The following is a 19195-nucleotide window of genomic DNA, read 5'->3' on the forward strand; positions in this document are numbered from 1 at the left end:
TGAGACCGTGTCCTCTTGTTCTGGTACTGGCTGCCTAGGAGAAGAGACCAACCTCTGCCTGTCTACAACCTCCCTTCAGGTAGTTGTAGAGAGCAATAAGGTCACCCCTGAGTCTCCTCCATAATTCTATGTAATCACAGGCTGTTACTGCCTGAGGATACTGCTGGGCTCCCTCCTCTCACTGTGCATGGGTGAGAGGCTGTAAACCAACTATGGGTTGCTTTGAAAACTTCAGTGTTTCTTCTCCATGTCAGCTGTCACAGGGCTGGCTGTTTTGGAAGGGCTCTATCAACCTTGCTCCAAAATAACCAGTTCTTAAAAGCTGTCATGTTGTGAGATATTTGGGCACTTCTTTTTTACAGGACAAGGAAATGAATCTTTCCTTGTAGCTTGGCCACAGGCTGTCTTCAAAGGCAGCAATACATGCAGCAGCTGAACTCCAACACAGAGTGCAGTCCCACCAATTCCACTGCAGCTTTTTTCCTCCACAACACACCTCAACACTTAAATGTCACTTCCTACCAAAATCAGCCAGGTAATTGCTTTTGAAACCGATGAAAGAGAAAGGCAGGGAGGCAGTGTAATTAGTGTATCATTTACTGAGCAATCAAGGGGGTCAAAGACTACTGGGGGAGATCAGTAGAAAATAATTTGCATCTATTTGGAACTGCAGCTCAACAATTGTCAGCCTCCATGCTTCATCTGGAAAGGCAACACAGACAACTTGGGATGTGTAGGTGGCAAGAGGGAAGAGACAGATTCATTTCTCTCCCTTAGTGATTATGTGGGAAGACAGAATTAGGAAAGCATCAGAAATTAGCCACCAAGTTAAAAGCTTGGAAAGATTTCACAAGGCAAGGTGGTGAGAAAGAAGTTTGAGTTTGGAGCAGGTTTCCTTATGGGGTGTTGTTTTGGGAAGGTGAGGCAGAGCAGCCCTTTCCAGAAAGCACAGCCCTGGACAGCAGTCCCTGCCTTCCCCAAGTGGTGCTGCCCACAGGAGCACAGGCAGCCTGCTGATTCATTAGCCCACAGGTGCACGTTCACCCCAGTGGTCACACCACTGGGCTGGCAAAGGCCTGGTGGGGATCACACCCCTGGGCTGCCCAGACTCCAACCATAAAAGCATGCTGTGCCATACCTGGGCTAGTTCAGGGGCGCTGCCTTTCACAGGAAGGGTTCTGTGTGCCACAGCTGCAAGATGGCTGAAATGGAACATGGTGAGAATGAGCAAGTCTCCTGACAAGAACAGGGCTATGGGCTACAGAAAGTGGCAGAACTGGAAGAACCACAACTGCAGCATGCCACAGACTTACTTCCAACATCCTCTTTCACCTGGCTGAGGGAGGGCATGGTTTTCGGTAGCCTGCGTGTTGTCAGGGCATGCCATCAACAACTTAATGCTCACAAAGTAACCCCAAAACAATCTCTTCACTGCCTTGCCCACAAAACCCCAAACTGGTCTGCATAGATCCTTGAGAGCCTGCCCTGTCACTCCCAAGGTGCATGATTCCTTATGCAACTTTCCTTAACCCTGCAGAGGCTCCAGGGCTTCTTTCAGCGAGTCTGCTCCAGTGTTTCAACGTGCTGCTTCATCAGACAGGTCCCTGAAGGGTCCCCCCATGGAGATCATGTACACAGTGTGACTTGGAGCAATACTATGCTCTGTCCATCTCAACATTCAGGCTGAGACCAGTAGTTTAAAGGGATTTGAACAGAATTTCACAGCAGAAATTTTGAGATAGGAGAGCATAATATCAGTTCAAATCTGGTTAGTCCATCATGCTTTTGGGTTCAGATGCTGGGCTGCAGCCAAGTGATTCTTTTTTCTGAAGAGCCATTAGTGCCTGGGTAGACTCCTGGCTCCAGCCTTGATCTCTACTATTTGTTATTTACCAACCTCCATTGTACCTTTCCTCTCCCACAAATTTACATCTTCCCACTATTTTCTCTCTTCAAAGCAGTGCAGGTGTGAGGGCAGCAGAGCCAGCTAAGGAAGACCTGTCCTTATCAGGGACAGGTGCCAGTGTCAGCAGTCATCTTACCTGAGTGTGAGGAGGTAGCTGACAATGTGCTTGGGTTGCAGATCCTGGGAAGATCTGTACAGGACCTCATCGTACCTGTGAAGAAAGAAAAGGATTGGTTATGGTGCTAAAGTGGTAGGGGAGGTGCACTCAGATGCAAGGCTCATATTTGCTGAAGTCAGAACAACCTGATCCCCTTCTATGATCAGGAGTACCAGAACAAGAGGACACAGTCTCAGGCTGTGCCAGGGGAGGTTTAGGCTGGAGGTTAGGAAGAAGTTTTACACAGAGAGAGTGATTGCCCATTGGAATGGGCTGCCCAAGGAGGTGCTGGAGTCACCATCATTGGAGGTGTTCAGGAGGAGACTTGATGGGGTGCTTGGTGCCATGGGTTAGCTGTTTGGGTGGGTTGGATTGGTTGATGGGTTGGACGTGATGCTCTTGAAGGTCTCTTCCAACCTGGTTTATTCCATTAAATAAATTCTATTAAACTACTTGAAAGGAGGTTGTGGAGAGGCTGCTGCTGGTCTCTTCTCACAGGTAATTAGTGACAGAACAAGAGGGAATGGCCTCAAGCTGCAGATCTGTAGGTTTAGACTGGACATTAGGAAAAAAATTTCCCAGCAAGAGAGGTCAGGCATTGGAATGTGCTGCCCAGGGAGGTGGCTGAGTCACCAACCCTGGATGTGTCGAAAGGTGTTTTGGATGTGGTGCTTGGGGATATGGTTTAGGGGTGAACCTTGTAGAGTAGGGTTATTGATTACACTTGGTGATCCTGAGGGGCTTTTCCAGCCTGAATGTCTCTGTGATTCTGTGAGATTGCTTCTGCTCCTCTTCATGCAAACAGTGCAGATGGCAGAGCTGAGAGAGACAGCCTTTAGCAGAGACAACACAAGAGCTGTAGTTGCTCCTGGAACATGATGTTTGGGTTTAGGTTTCAATACTAATTTCAAGTTGCTAGGAGCAAAAAGCACTCATTAAATAACCAAGGCAGGCAATCCCTTAGAGGATGTTGCCTTTAGCAAATACAGCTTAGAATTTTAAGTAGATAAAGGGAATCTTGTAGCATTAGAAAAGGCAAAAGCAAAGTGAGTTTACATAACCTTAGAATAAAAACTGACTTATGTAAGGCAGTATTCAACTGGGCAATACAGGATCACAGTATCACCAAGGTTGGAAGAGACCTCGAGGATCATTGAGTCCAACCTGTCTCCACAGACCTCATGACTAGACCATGGCACCAAGTGCCACGTCCAATCCCCTCTTGAACACCTCCAGGGATGGTGACTCCACCACCTCCCTGGGCAGCCCATTCCAATGACAAATGACTCGCTCGGTCAAGAACTTTCTCCTCACCTCCAGCCTAAACCTCCCCTGGCACAGCTTGAGACTGTGTCCTCTTGTTCTGTTGCTGGTTGTCTGGGAGAAGAGACCAACCCCTTCCTGGCTACAACCACCTTTCAGGTAGTTGTAGAGGGCAATGAGGTCACCCCTGAGCCTCCTCTTCTCCAGGCTAAACAACCCCAGCTCCCTCAGCCTCTCCTCATAGGGCTGTGCTCAAGGCCTCTCCCCAGCCTTGTTGCCCTTCTCTGGACACCTTCTAGCAACTCAACATCCTTAACCTAAACTGAGGGGCCCAGAATTGGACACAGGACTCAAGGTGTGGCCTAACCAGTGCAGTGTACAGGGGCAGAATCACCTCCTTGCTCCTGCTGGCCACACTATTCCTAATGCAGGCCAGGATGCCATTGGCCCTCTTGGCCACCTGGGCAATACAGGCAGGGCCATGCAGATCCCTGTCTTGTCTTCATGTGCTCTTCTGTCCTCTTGTGCACATCTCATTTTGCACAGTCTGCAAGAAGTTACCAACACCTCTGGGGCTGAAGAGATTTCAGCTTCAAAGTGGGGAGTGTTTTTTGTTTAGCTCCCAGGCCCATCCCCAGTATGCCCAAGCTCAACTTCCCCAGAGTATGCCTCCTTTAAAGGAGCAAGCTGCAGGAGAGCTGTGTCAGCTTTCAGACAGAAGACAGACAGCACTACACTAACCTGACAAAAGAAAAGAAACTGCCCATGAGGTTTCTGTGAAATAAACTGCACTGGATAAAGAAATTAAGAAGGACATTAAGAAGAACAATTTAAGAAGGACATTGAGACACTCAAATGTGTCTGTAGAAGGGCAACGAAGCTGGGGAGGGGTCTGGAGCACAAGCCCTACGAGGAGAGGCTGAGGGAGCTGGGGTTGCTTAGCCTGGAGAAGAGGAGTCTCAGGGGAGACCTCATTGCTCTCTACAACTGCTTCAAGGGAGGTTGTAGCCAGGAGGGAGTTGGTCTTTTCTCTCAGGCAACCAGCACCAGAACAAGAGGACACAGTCTCAAGCTGCACCAGGGGAGGTTTAGGCTTGAGGTGAGGAGAAAGTTCTTCAGAGAGAGAGTTGTTAGCCATTGGAATGTGCTGCCCAGGGAGGTGGTGGAGTCACTGTCCTTGGAGGTGTTCAAGAGGGGATTGGACATGGCACTTGGTGTCATGGTTTAGTCATGAGGTCTGTGGTGTCAGGTTGGACCTGATGATCTTTGAGGTCTCTTCCAACCTTGGTGATTCTGTAATATTGTGTGATACTGTATGTGCAAAAACAATACAAAACAACACCCACAAACCTGAGGAGATGCTGAAGAACAGAGATGGCATCTGGCTCTTGCAAACATGCCACATTACAGTCAGTCAGCTGCTCATTCCCATGCATCTGTTCTAAACTGAAATGCAAGAATGGGAAACAAGTGTTGGCTAAAAGCTCATCAGCAAAGCTGAAGAAGAAAAACAGTAATTTGTGCTTCTAAGAAAAAAGGGTAAGCATAGAATCATAGAATGGTTTGGATTGGAAGGGACCTCCAAAGTTCACTTAGTGCAACCCCCCACTGCAGCGAGCAGGGGCTTCCTCAGCTAGATCAGGCAGCCCAGAGGCCTGCCAAGCCTCACTGTGACTGCAGACAGTTTGCTCAGCCCTGTGAAAATGAAGTGGAAATTTCAGTTTAACGGGCTGGCTCTTCTGGGAAGCCTCAGTGACTCCTGCTGTGAACTCACACCTGAGCTGGAAAAATGAGCATATTTAGGGAAGGAGTTAGCATTACAGCTGGAGAGCTGCAACTAGTGGAGTCCCCCCAGGGATCAGTGCTGGGCCTGGTCCTGTTGAACATCTTCATGAATGACATGGATGAGAAGACAGACAGACAGAGCCTGCTGATAATACCAAACTGGGAGTCTTGGCTGAGACACCTGAAGGGCTGTGCAGCCATCCAGCAAGACCTGGACAGACTGAGAGCTGAGCAGAAAGGAACCTCAAGAGGTTCAACAAGGGCAAGTGCAGAGCCCTACATGTGGGAAGGAATAATAAACTGCACCAGTACAGGTTAGGAGGTGATCTGCTGGACAGCAGCCCTGTGGAGAAAGACCTGGGAGTCCTGGGTCAAGTTATCCATGGGTCAGCAATGTGCCCTTGTGGACAGGAGGGCCAATGGTACCCTGGGGTGCATTAAGAGGAGTGTGTCCAGCAGATCAAGGGAGGTTCTCTTCCCCCTCTACTCTGCCCTGGTGAGACCTCACCTGGAATATTGCATCCAGTTTTGGGCTTCCCAGTTCAGGAGGGACAGGGATCTACTTAAGAGAATCTAATGGGTGGGCTACAAGGATGATGAAGGGACTGGAGCACTGCCTGATGAGGAGAGGCTGAGGGACCTGGGGATGTTAGTCTGGAGAGAAGACTGAAAGGGGATTTGATAAATGCTTATAAATATCTGAGGCCTGGGTGTCAAGAGGGAGGGGACAGGCTCTGCTCAGTTGCACCCTGTGACAGGACAAGGGGCAATGGATAGAAACTACAGCACAGGAGGTTCCACCTCAACATGAGGAGGAACTTCTTCACTGTGAGGGTCACAGAGCACTGGAACAGGCTCCCCAGAGAGGTTGTGGAGTCTCCTTCTCTGGAGCCTTTCAAGACCTTTCTGGATGCATTCCTGTGTGACCTGTGCTGGATTCTATGGTCCTGCTCTGGCAGCGGGGGTTGGACTCAATGATCTCCTGAGGTCCCTTCCAAACCCCACCACCCTGTGACCCTGTGACTACTGCTTAATAAACCTGTAAGTCAATAAGGTTAAACCAGATGTCAAAGTGTACCTTGCATACAAACACTGCTCTTACCTACAGAGTCTGGCATGGGTGTACTGCAGGAACACACCGGTGTCCCCACGGCTCTGCAGAGCTCGATCCCAGCTGAACTGATAATCAGACGACAGAAGGCCCCGGAAGTCCTGGAACAATACATGAACATCACCTAGACATGGCTCTCCAGCTCACTGATTCACAAACAGCTTGGGAGGCAGCTCAGACTCACCTGAATTATTAGTGCTGAAAGGCCAACTTTCTCTGCTGTGTCCATAGGGTCTTCTACCTGTTTGGTTGCTGAAGGGAAAACAAAGAAATAGTAAGGCTGCGGCAGCACAGTGATCCCCCTGCTCAGCCCTGGAGATGCCAATTAAACAGCATCTGCTCAGGCTCTGAACTAGCAAGATGAAATTTGTCAGGATGCATACAGCAGTAGCTCCAGGGTACAAACTGCTCTTACAAGTTGAGATACAGCTGTTTCAGATGTGCTTTCTCCCACTGCCCCTAGTAAGTCCAGTTCTGGGCCCCTCAGTTTAGGAAGGAGGTTGACTTGCTGGAATGAGTCCAGAGAAAGGCAACAAAATTGGTGAGGGGTTTGGAACACAGCCCTGTGAGGAGAGGCTGAGGGAGCTGGGGTTGTTTAGCCTGGAGAGAAGGAGACTCAGGGGTGACCTTATTGCTCTCTACAACTACCTGAAGGGAGGTTGTAGACAGGCAGAGGTTGGTCTCTTCTCCCAGGCAGCCAGCACCAGAACAAGAGGACACAGTCTCAGGCTGAACCAGGGGAGGTTCAGGTTTGATATTAGGAAGAAGTTCTATACAGAGAGAGTGATTGCCCATTGGAATGGGCTGCCTGGGGAGGTGGTGGAGTCACCATCATTGGAGGTGTTGAGGAGGAGACTTGATGGGGAGCTTGGTGTCATGGGTTAGTTGGTTAGGTGGGTTGGATTGGTTGAAGGGTTGGACACGATGATCTTGAAGGTTTCTTCCAACCTGGTTTGGTTATTCTCATTCTTAAGTGGTTATTCTTATTCTTAAGGGTGCTGCAGATTTTCAGGTCAGCAGTGTTTGTTATAACCACCTAGACAGACTACACTGATTTGCAAAGTTTCTACAAGATCTAATGGCTACGCTCTGGGTAATGCTGCAGTGAACACAGAATCAGCAAGGTTGGAAGAGACCTCAAAGATCATCAAGTCCAACCTGTCACCACAGACCTCATGACTAAACCATGGCACCAAGTACCACATCCAACCCCCTCTTGAACTCCTCCAGGGATGGTGACTCCACCACCTCCCTGGGCAGCACATTCCAATGGCCAACAACTCTCTCAGTGAAGAACTTTCTCCTCACCTCCAGCCTAAGCTTCCCCTGCTTCCCCTTGTTCTGGTGCTCCTTGCCTGAGAGAAGAGACCAACCCCCCTCTTGGCTACAACCTCCCTTCAGGTAGTTGTAGACAGTAAGAAGGTCTCTCCTGAGCCTCCTCTTCTCCAGGCTCAGCCTCTTCTTGTAGGGCTTGTGCTTGAGGCCTCTCCCCAGCCTCGTTGCCCTTCTCTGGACACGTTCAAGAGTCTCAATGTCCTTCTTCAACTCTGTTAGCTGTTCTGTCAGCTCCTTGTGCAGTGGAGCATGGGTCTGAGATTCTGCCCATCAGTTCAGTCCAGCATACAAAGAAGCTTGCTTTGCACACAGGTATGACACCAATTTTTATACTGAAGCTCTAAGCTCTGTTCCCCTCTGTGGTAAAACTGATTTGAAGTGAGAGTCACCCCTCTATCATTTGATTCTGCCTGCTTCCCCTTGCTCTACAAGCAAAATTGCCCGGATTAAAAGAAGATGAGGAGGCAGAGAGAGAAAGATGCACACTACTTGACCTCATCAGTTCACCCATTCAATTCAGCAGGTAGCTCCAGCAAGCACAAGAGGGGGGCAGCATTTCCCTGGGAACTGCCTCAATCTCAAGAAACGGCTCTAGAGCCACAGCCTGAGGTGCAGGCAAACCACTAGGCTGCAGAGCAGTGACTCCTGGGGACTCCCAAACAGTGCTGAGGTTGGGAGGGTGACCAGGCAGTATTTGCAGACAAGCTACTGTCAAATCTCACCAGAGAAAACTCTCAGAGCTATAAATCTTGTGGGTGAAATCTCTCTGTTCCCTGAACTCCAGCCTCAACCCCACCATTAGTGGGGTTTGTCACTCCAGTAAAAAACATTGCCCAAAGGCAGGTAACTTCCTTCCCAGTGCAGTGCTTTTCCTGAGTGCTAAGACTTGCAAGTCAGTAACTCAGGGAAGTCTACAGAGAGGCAAAGGATTATATTAACATCGTTTACATTATGGCAGATACAAAAATCAGGGGCATATCACTGTGACCAGCTGGATGCAGGGAACAGCGAAGGACAGAGAAGACAACAGGTTTTTGATCAACACAGAACATCAAAAGGAACCAATAAGACCTGGAGCAGCTAACTTTTTGCAGAAGCCATGTTTTGCAACACCCTTGCACGAACTTCATCTAGAACATCCTCCAGGAAAACCACTTCTCCTCTCCGAGTCTTCATCCCTTGAACGAGGCCAAAGGACACATGCTGGCACCTGTGTGGAACAGCAACAGGACCCAAAATCACATCCCAATCAGGAGAAATGCTCACAGTGTTTGTTTAGAGCTGGATTCTTAAACAGAACAGGAATAGAATAGAATAGAATAGAATAGAATAGAATAGAATAGAATAGAATAGAATAGAATAGAATAGAATAGAATAGACCAGACCAGATTGGAAGAGACCTTAAAGATCATCGCATCCAACCTGTCACTCAACACCACCTAATCAACTAACCCATGGCACCAAGCACCCCATCCAGTCTCTTCCTAAACATCTCCAGTGATGGCGACTCCACCACCTCCCCAGGCAGCACATTCCAATGGGCAATCACTCTCTCTGTGTAGAACTTCCTCCTAACCTCCAGCCTAAACCTCCCCTGGTGCAGCTTGAGACTCTGTGCTCTTGTTCTGGTGCTGGCTGCCTGGGAGAAGAGATCAGCCCCCACCTTGCTACAACCTCCCTTAAGGTAGTTGTAGAGAGTAATAAGGTCACCCCTGAGTCTCCTCTCCTCCAGGCTAAGCAACCCCAGCTCCCTCAGCCTCTCCTTATAGGGCTTGTGTTCCAAACCCCTCCCTAGCTTTGTTGCCCTTCTCTGGACATGCTCCAGCAGCTCAACAGCAGTAACAAGCTGAATAAATAGCCCTCCAGCGTGGGAAGCTCAGTGATACCATCAGTAACTCTCATTTCAGCTACCAAAGCTCCATACTTATGATACAAATGGAAAAATTATGATTGGAATGATAACCTGGTCATTTGTGTGCTTGTGGGAAACTCTCCTGCTACTAACTTTAGTGCAGAGGACTCAAGGCAACAAATTGAGGAGAAGCAGGATGTACACAGATAGAATAGAATAGAATGAACCAGGTTGGAAGAGACCTTTAAGATCCTTGAGTCCAAACTATCATCCAACACTACCTAATCAACTAAACCATGGCACCAAGATCCCTGTCCAGTCTCTTCCTAAACACCTCCAGTGATGATGACTCCACCACCTCCCTGGGCAGCATATTCCAATCGCCAGTCTCTCTTTCTGTGAAGAACTTCTTCCTAACATCCAGCCTAAACCTCCCCTGGAGCAGCCTGAGACTGTGTCCTCTTGTTCTGCTGTTGGTTGCCTGGGAGAAGAGACCAACCTCTGCCTGTCTACAACCTCCCTTCAGGTAGTTGTAGAGAGCAATAAGGTCACCCCTGAGCCTCCTCTTCTCCAGGCTAAGCAACCCCAGCTCCCTCAGTCTTTCCTCATAGGGCTTGTGTTCCAAACCCCTCCCCAGCTTCGTTGCCCTTCTCTGGACTCGTTCCAGCAAGTCAACCTCCTTCCTAAACTGAGGGGCCCAGAACTGGACACAGGACTCGAGGTGTGGCCTAACCAGTGCAGCACACAGGGGCAGAATGACCTCCCTGCTCCTGCTGGCCACACTGTTCCTGATGCAGGCCAGGATGCCATTGGCCCTCTTGGCTGCCTGGGCACACTGCTGGCTCATGTTCAGCCTCCTATCAACCAGTACCCCCCAGGTCCCTCTCTGCCTGGCTACTCTCCAGCCACTCTGACCCCAGCCTGTAGCACTGCATGGGGTTGCTGTGGCCAAATCATATTACTGAGGCAACACAGATCTGTTAAGATTAGAAAGGAGTCATAATAATTCTGTGGTGGCCACATTAAACTAAACCTGTAATTAATCACTGCTAATAATAACATCATTAATTGCCTGTGCTCACAATAATCCCAAGCATTACTCTGGATCTATAAGATAAGGTAATTTCAGTGCAAGTTTAAACTCTGTGAAAGGAGGCAGACTTTCCTGAAGGCTAAAAACTTCTATTTAATCACCAAGCCCATGCAGGCTGTCAGAGAGGAGTATGATTTAGTCTGCACATCCAGTCCTGACCTTTGCTCAGATTGCTAACAAGATTGGTAATTACACTGAATAACAGCTGGGATATACTGCCCTGCAATGGATATCTCAAGTCTGAAGCACAACTCAAACTCAGTTGCAGATCTCTACTAAAATGTCACACTTCCAGTAATCATTTAGCCTGTGATCACAGAATATTCCAGAAGCTGTGCCATAAAGTCATTAAAAGATTGTTTCCCTTTTCCCCATTTTTAGTATCACAGTATCACTCAGGGTTGGAAGGGACCACAAGGATCATCTAGTTCCAACCCCCTGCAATGGCCAGGGACACCCCACACTAGATCAGGCTGGCCAGAGCCTCATCCAGCCTGGGCGTAAACACCTCCCGGGGGGGCGCCCCAACCACCTCCCTGGACAACCCATTCCAGGGCTTCACCACTCTCATGATTTTGAGTTGCTCAAATGTGTCCAGAGAAGGGCAACAAAGCTGCTGAGGGGTCTGAAGCATAAGCCCTATGAGGAGAGGCTGAGGGTGCTGGGGGTGTTTACCCTGGGGAGGAGGAGGCTCAGGGAAGACCTTACTGCTCTCTACAACTACCTGAAGGGAGGTTGTAGCCAGGTGGGGGTTGGTCTCTTCTCCCAGGCAACCAGCACCAGAACAAGAGGACACAGACTCAAGCTGTGCCAGGGGAGGTTTAGGCTGGATATTAGGAAGAAATTCTTCACAGAAAGAGTGATTGGCCATTGGAATGTGCTGCCCAGGGAGGTGGTGGAGTCACCATCACTGGAAGTGTTTAAAAAGAGACTGGATGAGACACTTAGTGCCATGGTTTAGTTCATTAGATGATGTTGGTTGATAGGTTGGACTTGATGATCTCAAAGGGCTTTTCCAACCTGGTTAATTCTGTATTCTGCATATTGCCCTTAGCTTTCCTTGGGTTTTGCTGTTTGGGTTATGTTTGGGTTTGAAAATGTAAATAAATAAGATTGACAAATACATACCTTTCTGCCCAGTCATAGCCCATGAGTTTCAGTATTTGGAACAAATGTTCAAAGTGACTACTTTGACTTTTATCTGTCTGAAGAATAGAATTGGCACAGGTTAGAAAAGACTCCAAGTTGGGAATAGAATAGAATAGACCAGACCAGGTTGGCAGAGACCTTTGAGATCATCAAGTCCAACCCATCATCCAACACCATCTAATCAACTAAACCATGGCACCAAGCACCCCATCCAGTCTCCTCCTAAACACCACCAGGGATGGTGACTCCACAACCTCCCTGGGCAGCCCATTCCAATGGCCAATCACTCTCTCTATGAAGAATTTCTTCCTAACACCCAGCCAAAACCTCCCCTGGCACAGCTTGAGACTGTGTCCTCTTGTTCTGTTGCTGGTTGCCTGGGAGAAGAGACCAACCCCCACCTGGCTGCAACCTCCCTTCAGGGAGTTAAACCTGGTTAATTCACAGTATCACAGTATCACAGTATAACTTAGGTTGGAAAGGACCTCGAGGATTATCGAGTCCAACCTATCAACACAGACCTCATGACTAGACCATGGCACCAAGTGCCACATCCAATCCCCTCTTGAACACCTCCAGGGATGGTGACTCCACCACCTCCCTGGGCAGCACATCCCAATGACGAATGACTCTCTCAGTGAAGAACTTCCTCCTCAACTCGAGTCTAAACCTCCCTTGGCACAGCTTGAGACTGTGTCCCCTTGTTCTGTTGCTGGTTGCCTGGGAGAAGAGACCAACTCCCTCCTGGCTACAACCACCTTTCAGGTAGTTGTAGAGAGCAATGAGGTCACCCCTGAGCCTCCTCTTCTCCAGGCTAAACAATCCCAGCTCCCTCAGCCTCTCCTCACAGGGCTTGTGCTCAAGGCCTCTCCCCAGCCTTGTTGCCCTTCTCTGGACATGTTCAAGTGTCTCGATGTCCTTCTTAAACTGAGGGGCCCAGAACTGGACACAGTACTCAAGGTGCAGCCTAACCAGAGCAGAGTACAGGGGCACAATGACTTTCCTGCTCCTGCTGGCCACACTATTCCTAATGCAGGCCAGGATGCCATTGGCCCTCCTGGCCCCACTGCTGGCTCATATTCAGGTGGCTGTCAATCAGTACCCCCAGGTCCCTCTCTGTTTGGCAGCTCTCCAGCCACTCTGACCCCAGCCTGTAGCTCTGCATGGGATTGCCATAGCCAAAGTGCAGCACTCGGCACTTGGACTTGTTGAATGCCATCCCATTGGACTCTGCCCATCTGTCCAGTCGGTCGAGGTCCCTCTGCAGAGCCTTTCTACCCTCTAACTGACTAACATCTGCCCCTAACTTGGTGTCGTCTGCAAACTTGCTGATGACTGACTCGACCCCCTCATCCAGATCACCAGTGAAGATGTTAAAGAGCACAGGGCCCAGCACTGATCCCTGGGGCACACCACTAGTGCCTGGCTGCCAGCTGGATGTGGCACTGTTCACTACCACTCTCTGGGCTCGGCCCTCCAGCCAGTTCCTAACCCAGCACAGAGTGTTGTGGTCCAAGCCACAGGCTGACAGCTTGGCCAGGAGTTTGCTGTGGGGGACGGCATCAAAGGCCTTGCTGAAGTCCAGGTAGACCACATCCACAGGCCTCCCCACATCCACCAGACGGGTCACCTGATCATAGGAGGAGATCAGGTTGGAGAGGCAGGACCTGCCCCTCCTAAATCCATGCTAGGTGGGTTGGATTGGTTGATGGGTTGGACGCAATGATCTTGAAGGTCTCTTCCAACCTGGTTTGGTTTATTCTATTCTAAACCACGTCAGGTACAAATGCTACACAGCACAACCAAGGCACTGCTCACAGCCATAAAATTTCACATTTCAGACAAAATATCAGGACTCTAGAGGAGACAGACATTCATTTTAGACCATTAATTTCTACGTTAACATTTTTACAACCCTTTATATCACTGGCAGCAGTTCCTGACTCATTTCAATATTAATCACAACATTTGTATAGAGAACACTATGTCAGTTGAGTAAAAGTTCTTTTAAAAGGGGCAGCACTGAATTTTTGTACCAGAGAGTAAGTCCAGAGCTAATATTTTTTTCAGCCATTCCATGGGGTGTGAACTGAAACAGAATCAAGAAGCAGCCCCACGTCAAGGCCCAGCTGCTGGGCAGTAAGGGCAGCAATTTTACTACCAAAACCACCATGTGCCAAAGTCATATTGTGAGCAAAAGCCCCCCCTCTGCAACATTGCAGAGAGTCAGGCTCAAAAGTGTTGAGTGAATCAAGAATTACTTACCACATAAATCATGGTGTCACACTGGTGCTTATTCATTCTGTCTATAGCAGCAGCAAGGTCTCTGAAAGAGAAAATGAGAAACTGTTTGGACTTCCACTCAATATTCCTCATTGTTTGCCTCTCTGGGAAATAAGCTTCTATTATGGAGGTGAGAGGACTGCCTGATTAGAGGGATCTGTGTATGCCTCACACAAAAGTGGATGCTTTGTTCATAAGAGACTTGCTGGAACGTGTCCAGAGAAGGGCAACAAAGTTGGTGAGGGGTTTGGAACACAAGCCCTATGAGGAGAGGCTGAGGGAGCTGGGGCTGCTTAGCCTGGAGAAGAGGAGGCTCAGGGGTGACCTTCTTGCTCTCTACAACTACCTGAAGGGAGGTTGTAGACAGGCAGAGGTTGGTCTCTTCTCCCAGGCAGCCAGCACCAGAACAAGAGGACACAGTCTCAGGCTGGGCCAGGGGAGGTTTAGGTTGGATGTTAGGAAGAAGTTCTATACAGAGAGAGTGGTTGCCCATTGGAATGGGCTGCCCAGGGAGATGGTGGAGTCACCACCATTGGAGGTGTTCAGGAGGAGACTTGATGGGGTGCTTGGTGCCATGGGTTAGTTGTTTAGGTGGGTTGGATTGGTTGATGGGTTGGACGCAATGATCTTGAAGGTCTCTTCCAACCTGGTCTACCCTATTCCACTCTATCCTATCCTATACCATTCTATCCTATCCTATCTTATTCCATTCTATCCTATCCTATCCCATTCTATGTTTGGGGGTTTTGATTTTTCATCACAAGCTGTGAAACGATTGTTATGCACAGAGTTAAGTCTGGTCTCTGTCTACTGGGACTTGAACCACCCCTCTCCTGGAAAACTGACCCAGGGCTCAGTGTCAGGTTTATGACAAAAAGCTCCTCACACACACAAAGCAGTACAGAGAAACAACCTGCTTGAGACCCTCCCAGGACTGTCACAGGAGAGCCATTTGCCCCACAGCCCCATGTTCCAGTATCTGAAGGGGGCCCACAAGAAAGCTGGGAAGGGACTTGTTAGGATGTCAGGTAGTGATAGGACCTGGAGCAAAACTAGAAGTGGGTAGATTCAGATTGGATGTTAGGAAGAAGTTCTTCCCCAATGAGGGTGGTGAGACACTGGAACAGGTTGCCCAGGAAGTTGGTAGAAGCCTCATTCCTGGAGGGTTTTAAGGCCAGGCTGGATGTGGCTCTGGGCAACCTGGTGTAGTGTGAGGTGTCCCTGCCCATGGCAGGGGGGTTGGAACTAGCTGATCCTTGAAGTCCTTTCCAACCCTGACAATTCTATGATTCTATGTCTCAGTCTGAAATTCACCTTGGGGAACCAAAAGCAGCTCCCCAGCACACCTTCTGACTGCCTAAGGGATAGGGGGTGCAAGAGAACAAAGCATTTTGCCATTGTATGAGACTTATTAAAACATGCTTAGGGAAGGAACCAAAGATGTGAAGGGAGATGACAAAATGGACAGGTAGCTTGTAAACTGAATGGCTGTTAGTTGTGTGCTTGTGCCCTGCACCTGGTCAGCTCAGTCTGTCTTATCTTCTCATTAAACTTCATTCCAAACCTTTCCTGGGTGAGGGGCCTCCCTTCTGTAACTGCAGTTAGGAACTACAGCTGATCTAGACCATGCATTCGTGGTGCCAGTAACTGAGGGGCCTGGAGGTAAATGAAATTAAGAGAACAACTGGAGTTTGACCATGGGTCACAGGGGTCCAGGTGTCTCTGCTGCCAACAACTGGAGTGACGGCACATATATCCACATGTGACTGATAGTAAATACCAAGCTGGACTAGTCACCAAGCCTTGGGAGCTAGGTAAGTGTGTGCTTTCAAAGATGAAACAATCAGAGCTCTCTGCTGCTGGCATCAGAGGGTCCAGGACAACTACTGCAGAGACAATAAGGGCCTGAGGACAGACTGCCTGTGTAATGTCTGCAGATGGCAACAGGGGAGAATGAGAACCGGGGCCAGCTACTGGGTGAATGGTGCCTCAGCCAGCTGGCAGCCAGGCACCAGCGGTGTCCCCCAGGGATCAGTGCTGGGCCCCATCCTGTTTAATATCTTCACTGATGATCTGGATGAAGGGGTTGAGTCAGTCATCAGCAAGTTTGCAGATGACACCAAGTTAGGAGCAGATGTTAGTCAGTTAGAGGGTAGAAAGGCCCTGCAGAGGGACCTTGACCGACTGGACAGATGGGCAGAGTCCAATGGGATGGCATTCAACAAGTCCAAGTGCCGAGTGCTGCACTTTGGCCACAGCAACCCCATGCAGAGCTACAGACTGAGGTCAGAGTGGCTGGAGAGCTCCCAAACAGTGAGGGAGCTGGGGGTACTGATTGACAGCTGCCTGAACACGAGCCAGCAGTGTGCCCAGGTGGCCAAGAAGGCCAATGGCATCCTGGCCTGCATTAGGAATAGTGTGGCCAGCAGGAGCAGGGAGGTCATTGTGCCCCTGTACTCTGCACTGGTTAGGCCACACCTTGAGTCCTGTGTCCAGTTCTGGGCCCCTCAGTTCAAGACGGACATTGAGACACTTGAATGTGTCCAGAGAAGGGCAACAAGGCTGGGGAGAGGCCTTGAACACAAGCCCTATGAGGAGAGGCTGAGGGAGCTGGGGTTGTTTAGCCTGGAGAAGAGGAGGCTCAGGGGTGACCTCATTGCTCTCTACAACTGCCTGAAAGGTGGCTGTAGCCAGGAGGGGGTTGGTCTCTTCTCCCAGGCAACCAGCACCAGAACAAGGGGACACAGTCTCAAGATGCACATGGGGAAGTTTAGACTCGAGGTGAGGAGAAAGTTCTTGACCGAGTGAGTTGTTCATCATTGGAATGTGCTGCCCAGGGAGGTGGTGGAGTCACTGTCCAAGAGGGGCTTGGACGTGGCACTTGGTGCCATGGTCTAATCATGAGGTCTGTGTTGATAGGTTGGACTCGATGATCCTCAAGGTCTCTTCCAACCTTAGTTATACTGTGATACTGTGAACTGCATGTTTAAGCTCAGTTACTGGAGGGATCTACTGTGTCTGTACCCCCAACTGGAGTAGGGCTACAGGCTCCGGGGGCTTGCATTCCCAGGGGCCGGATAACTGGCAGACCTAGCATTGAAGCTCAGCTACTGGAGGGACACACATTGTGCATACATGTACATGTGTGTGTCTTCACTCTAAAAGATCCTTGGATGTGCCTTATCTCTGCCTGGCTACAAGATTCAGCAGCTCCCTACTGTGCAGGATTGAGTGCAGCATCTCTCTACTATCCATGTCCTGAAAAGCAGCACACAGTTTCCCCTGGGGGGTTAAACATCTGATTTATTTACATTTCTGGCACAAAGAAACTGCTAAAGCTTCCACATAAAAATACCCAAGAGGAATTTTAGGATTCTCATAAGAAAACAGAAAAACAGCAGTAAAATTGATGTTACAGTGCTGGTGGTCCACAAAGCCCATGGAGACATGCCTGCACATACCATTTTTTTTCCTCTCTGCATCACACTGTCAATAAACATTTTAAAGCAAAGGTCTTTCTAAAGCCTTCATTATTTGACCTTTACTAGATTAAGAGATCCCAGCTTTGTTTCTGAAGTCAGCAGCTGGAGAGAGTATTATTTCATTTATGGAAAGAGGTTTCCTAACAGACTGCCCAAGTGGAGGGAAAGTATTTAAAAGCAGCTGTTTTTCCTGAACCATTTTCATCCCATCATAGCTGTGTTGCTAGTTGCAGTTACAATTACTCATCAGTCCACATGTTCCATCCCAGAAATAAAAAGCTTCAAAAGCTCTACTGGAAGTTACAAGCCCACTCACAGGATCACAGAAACATTCAGGTTGGAAAAGACCCTCAGGATCACCAAGTGCAACTAATAACCCTACTCTACAAGGCTCACCCCTAAGCCATATCCCCAGGCACCACATCCAAAACACCTTTCAACACATCCAGGCTTGGGGACTCAACCATCTCCCTGGGCAGCACATTCCAATGCCTGACCACTCTTGCTGTGAAGAAATGTTTGTTAATGACCAGTCTGAACCTACCCTGTTGCAGCTTGAGGCCATTCCCTCACAAGCCCTATGAGGAGAGGCTGAGGGAGCTGGGGTTGTTTAGCCTGGAGAAGAGGAGGCTCAGGGCAGACCTTACTGCTGTCTACAACTACCTGAAAGGTGGCTGTAGCCAGGAGGGGGTTGGTCTCTTCTCCCAGGCAACCAGCACCAGAACAAGAGGACAGTCTCAAGCTGCACCAGGGGAGGTTTAGACTGGATGTTAGGAAGAAGTTCTACACAGAGAGAGTGATTGCCCATTGGAATGTGCTGCCTGGGGAGATGGTGGAGCTGCCATCACTGGAGGTGTTTAGGAGGAGACTTGATGGGGTGCTTGGTGCCATGGTTTAGCTGATTAGGTGGGGTTGGATGATGGGTTGGACTCGATGATCTTGAAGGTCTCTTCCAACCCGGTCTGGTCTATTCTATTCTAATTGCCTGTGAGAAAGAGACCAGCACCAGCCTCTCCACAAGGTCCTTTCAGGTAGTTGTAGAGAGCAATGTGGTGTTGTAATGGGTTGAGGCAGACCCCCTCCCCACCATGGTCAGAAATAACTCAAACAGATTGCAAAAGTGATGGAAAGTTTCAATGGAAAGCGGTGAGTGTGTATAGAGAGCCAGAAGCGCAGTGGCAAAGAGATCCCACACCAAACCCAGGAACATCCCATCCCCACCTGAGGGTACACTCAGGACCCCCAGGGCTCCCTCTCCCCCCCCCCGCCACTGCTAGGCTAGTCTCAGCTGGCCAGATCTGAGACTGCCCATCCCCCCGTGGCCTTGGGCCTAGCCAGGCCCATGGCTGGGAGACATCTCCCCCAGGTTACCGGGTGGCGGAGAGGGAAGACAGAGCAAGTGCCAGACCCCGCGCTGGATCTTACAGTGGCACAGAGAATTATGGTATGAAATACCTAATTTCCCATGTCCATCCACTGGGCTGGACTTCCAGACACAGGAAGCACCCCACATAGCAGAGGGCACCCAGCCCAAACTGCTACAGGTCTCCCCTCAGCCTCCTCTTTTCCAAACTGAACAGCCCCAGCTCCCACCCAGGCACAAAAGGTTAATTGGCCAAGTGAATGGCACTAACCACAGGCTGTGTTACTTGCCTTGTGATGTACAGAGATGTCCCATCGCTGCGCATGACGGTGGAGAATGATGAGAGATCTTTCTTGTCCGAAAGATCCACAACTCCTGTCCCTTGCCTAGAAGTGGAGAGAAAACCCTGAGGTAAC

At 49.4% G+C, this 19195-nt stretch overlaps 1 protein-coding gene across 3 annotated transcripts in view; it reads right to left on the bottom strand.

The window, feature by feature from the left end:
• RARS2 (arginyl-tRNA synthetase 2, mitochondrial) overlaps nt 1-19195 on the bottom strand; it is a 47522-nt gene that overhangs the window by 2261 nt on the left and 26066 nt on the right. For 2 of the 3 annotated variants that reach the window (XM_068149277.1, XM_068149298.1), the window contains 9 exons: nt 19070-19165; nt 13917-13977; nt 11631-11707; nt 8643-8767; nt 6407-6474; nt 6214-6323; nt 4677-4772; nt 2043-2117; nt 1139-1202 (listed from right to left, as the gene is read on the bottom strand). In XM_068149277.1, the coding sequence (XP_068005378.1) occupies nt 1139-1202; nt 2043-2117; nt 4677-4772; nt 6214-6323; nt 6407-6474; nt 8643-8767; nt 11631-11707; nt 13917-13977; nt 19070-19165 (772 nt within the window). The remainder of the gene's footprint in view (nt 1-1138; nt 1203-2042; nt 2118-4676; nt 4773-6213; nt 6324-6406; nt 6475-8642; nt 8768-11630; nt 11708-13916; nt 13978-19069; nt 19166-19195) is intronic. The other variant, XM_068149288.1, reaches the window with a different exon arrangement.

The sequence above is a fragment of the Melanerpes formicivorus genome, unplaced genomic scaffold (assembly GCF_026170545.1).
Source record: "Melanerpes formicivorus ecotype bairdi unplaced genomic scaffold, bMelFor1.0.p_v2 SCAF_2, whole genome shotgun sequence".
In the NCBI taxonomy this organism is placed as follows: domain Eukaryota; kingdom Metazoa; phylum Chordata; class Aves; order Piciformes; family Picidae; genus Melanerpes; species Melanerpes formicivorus.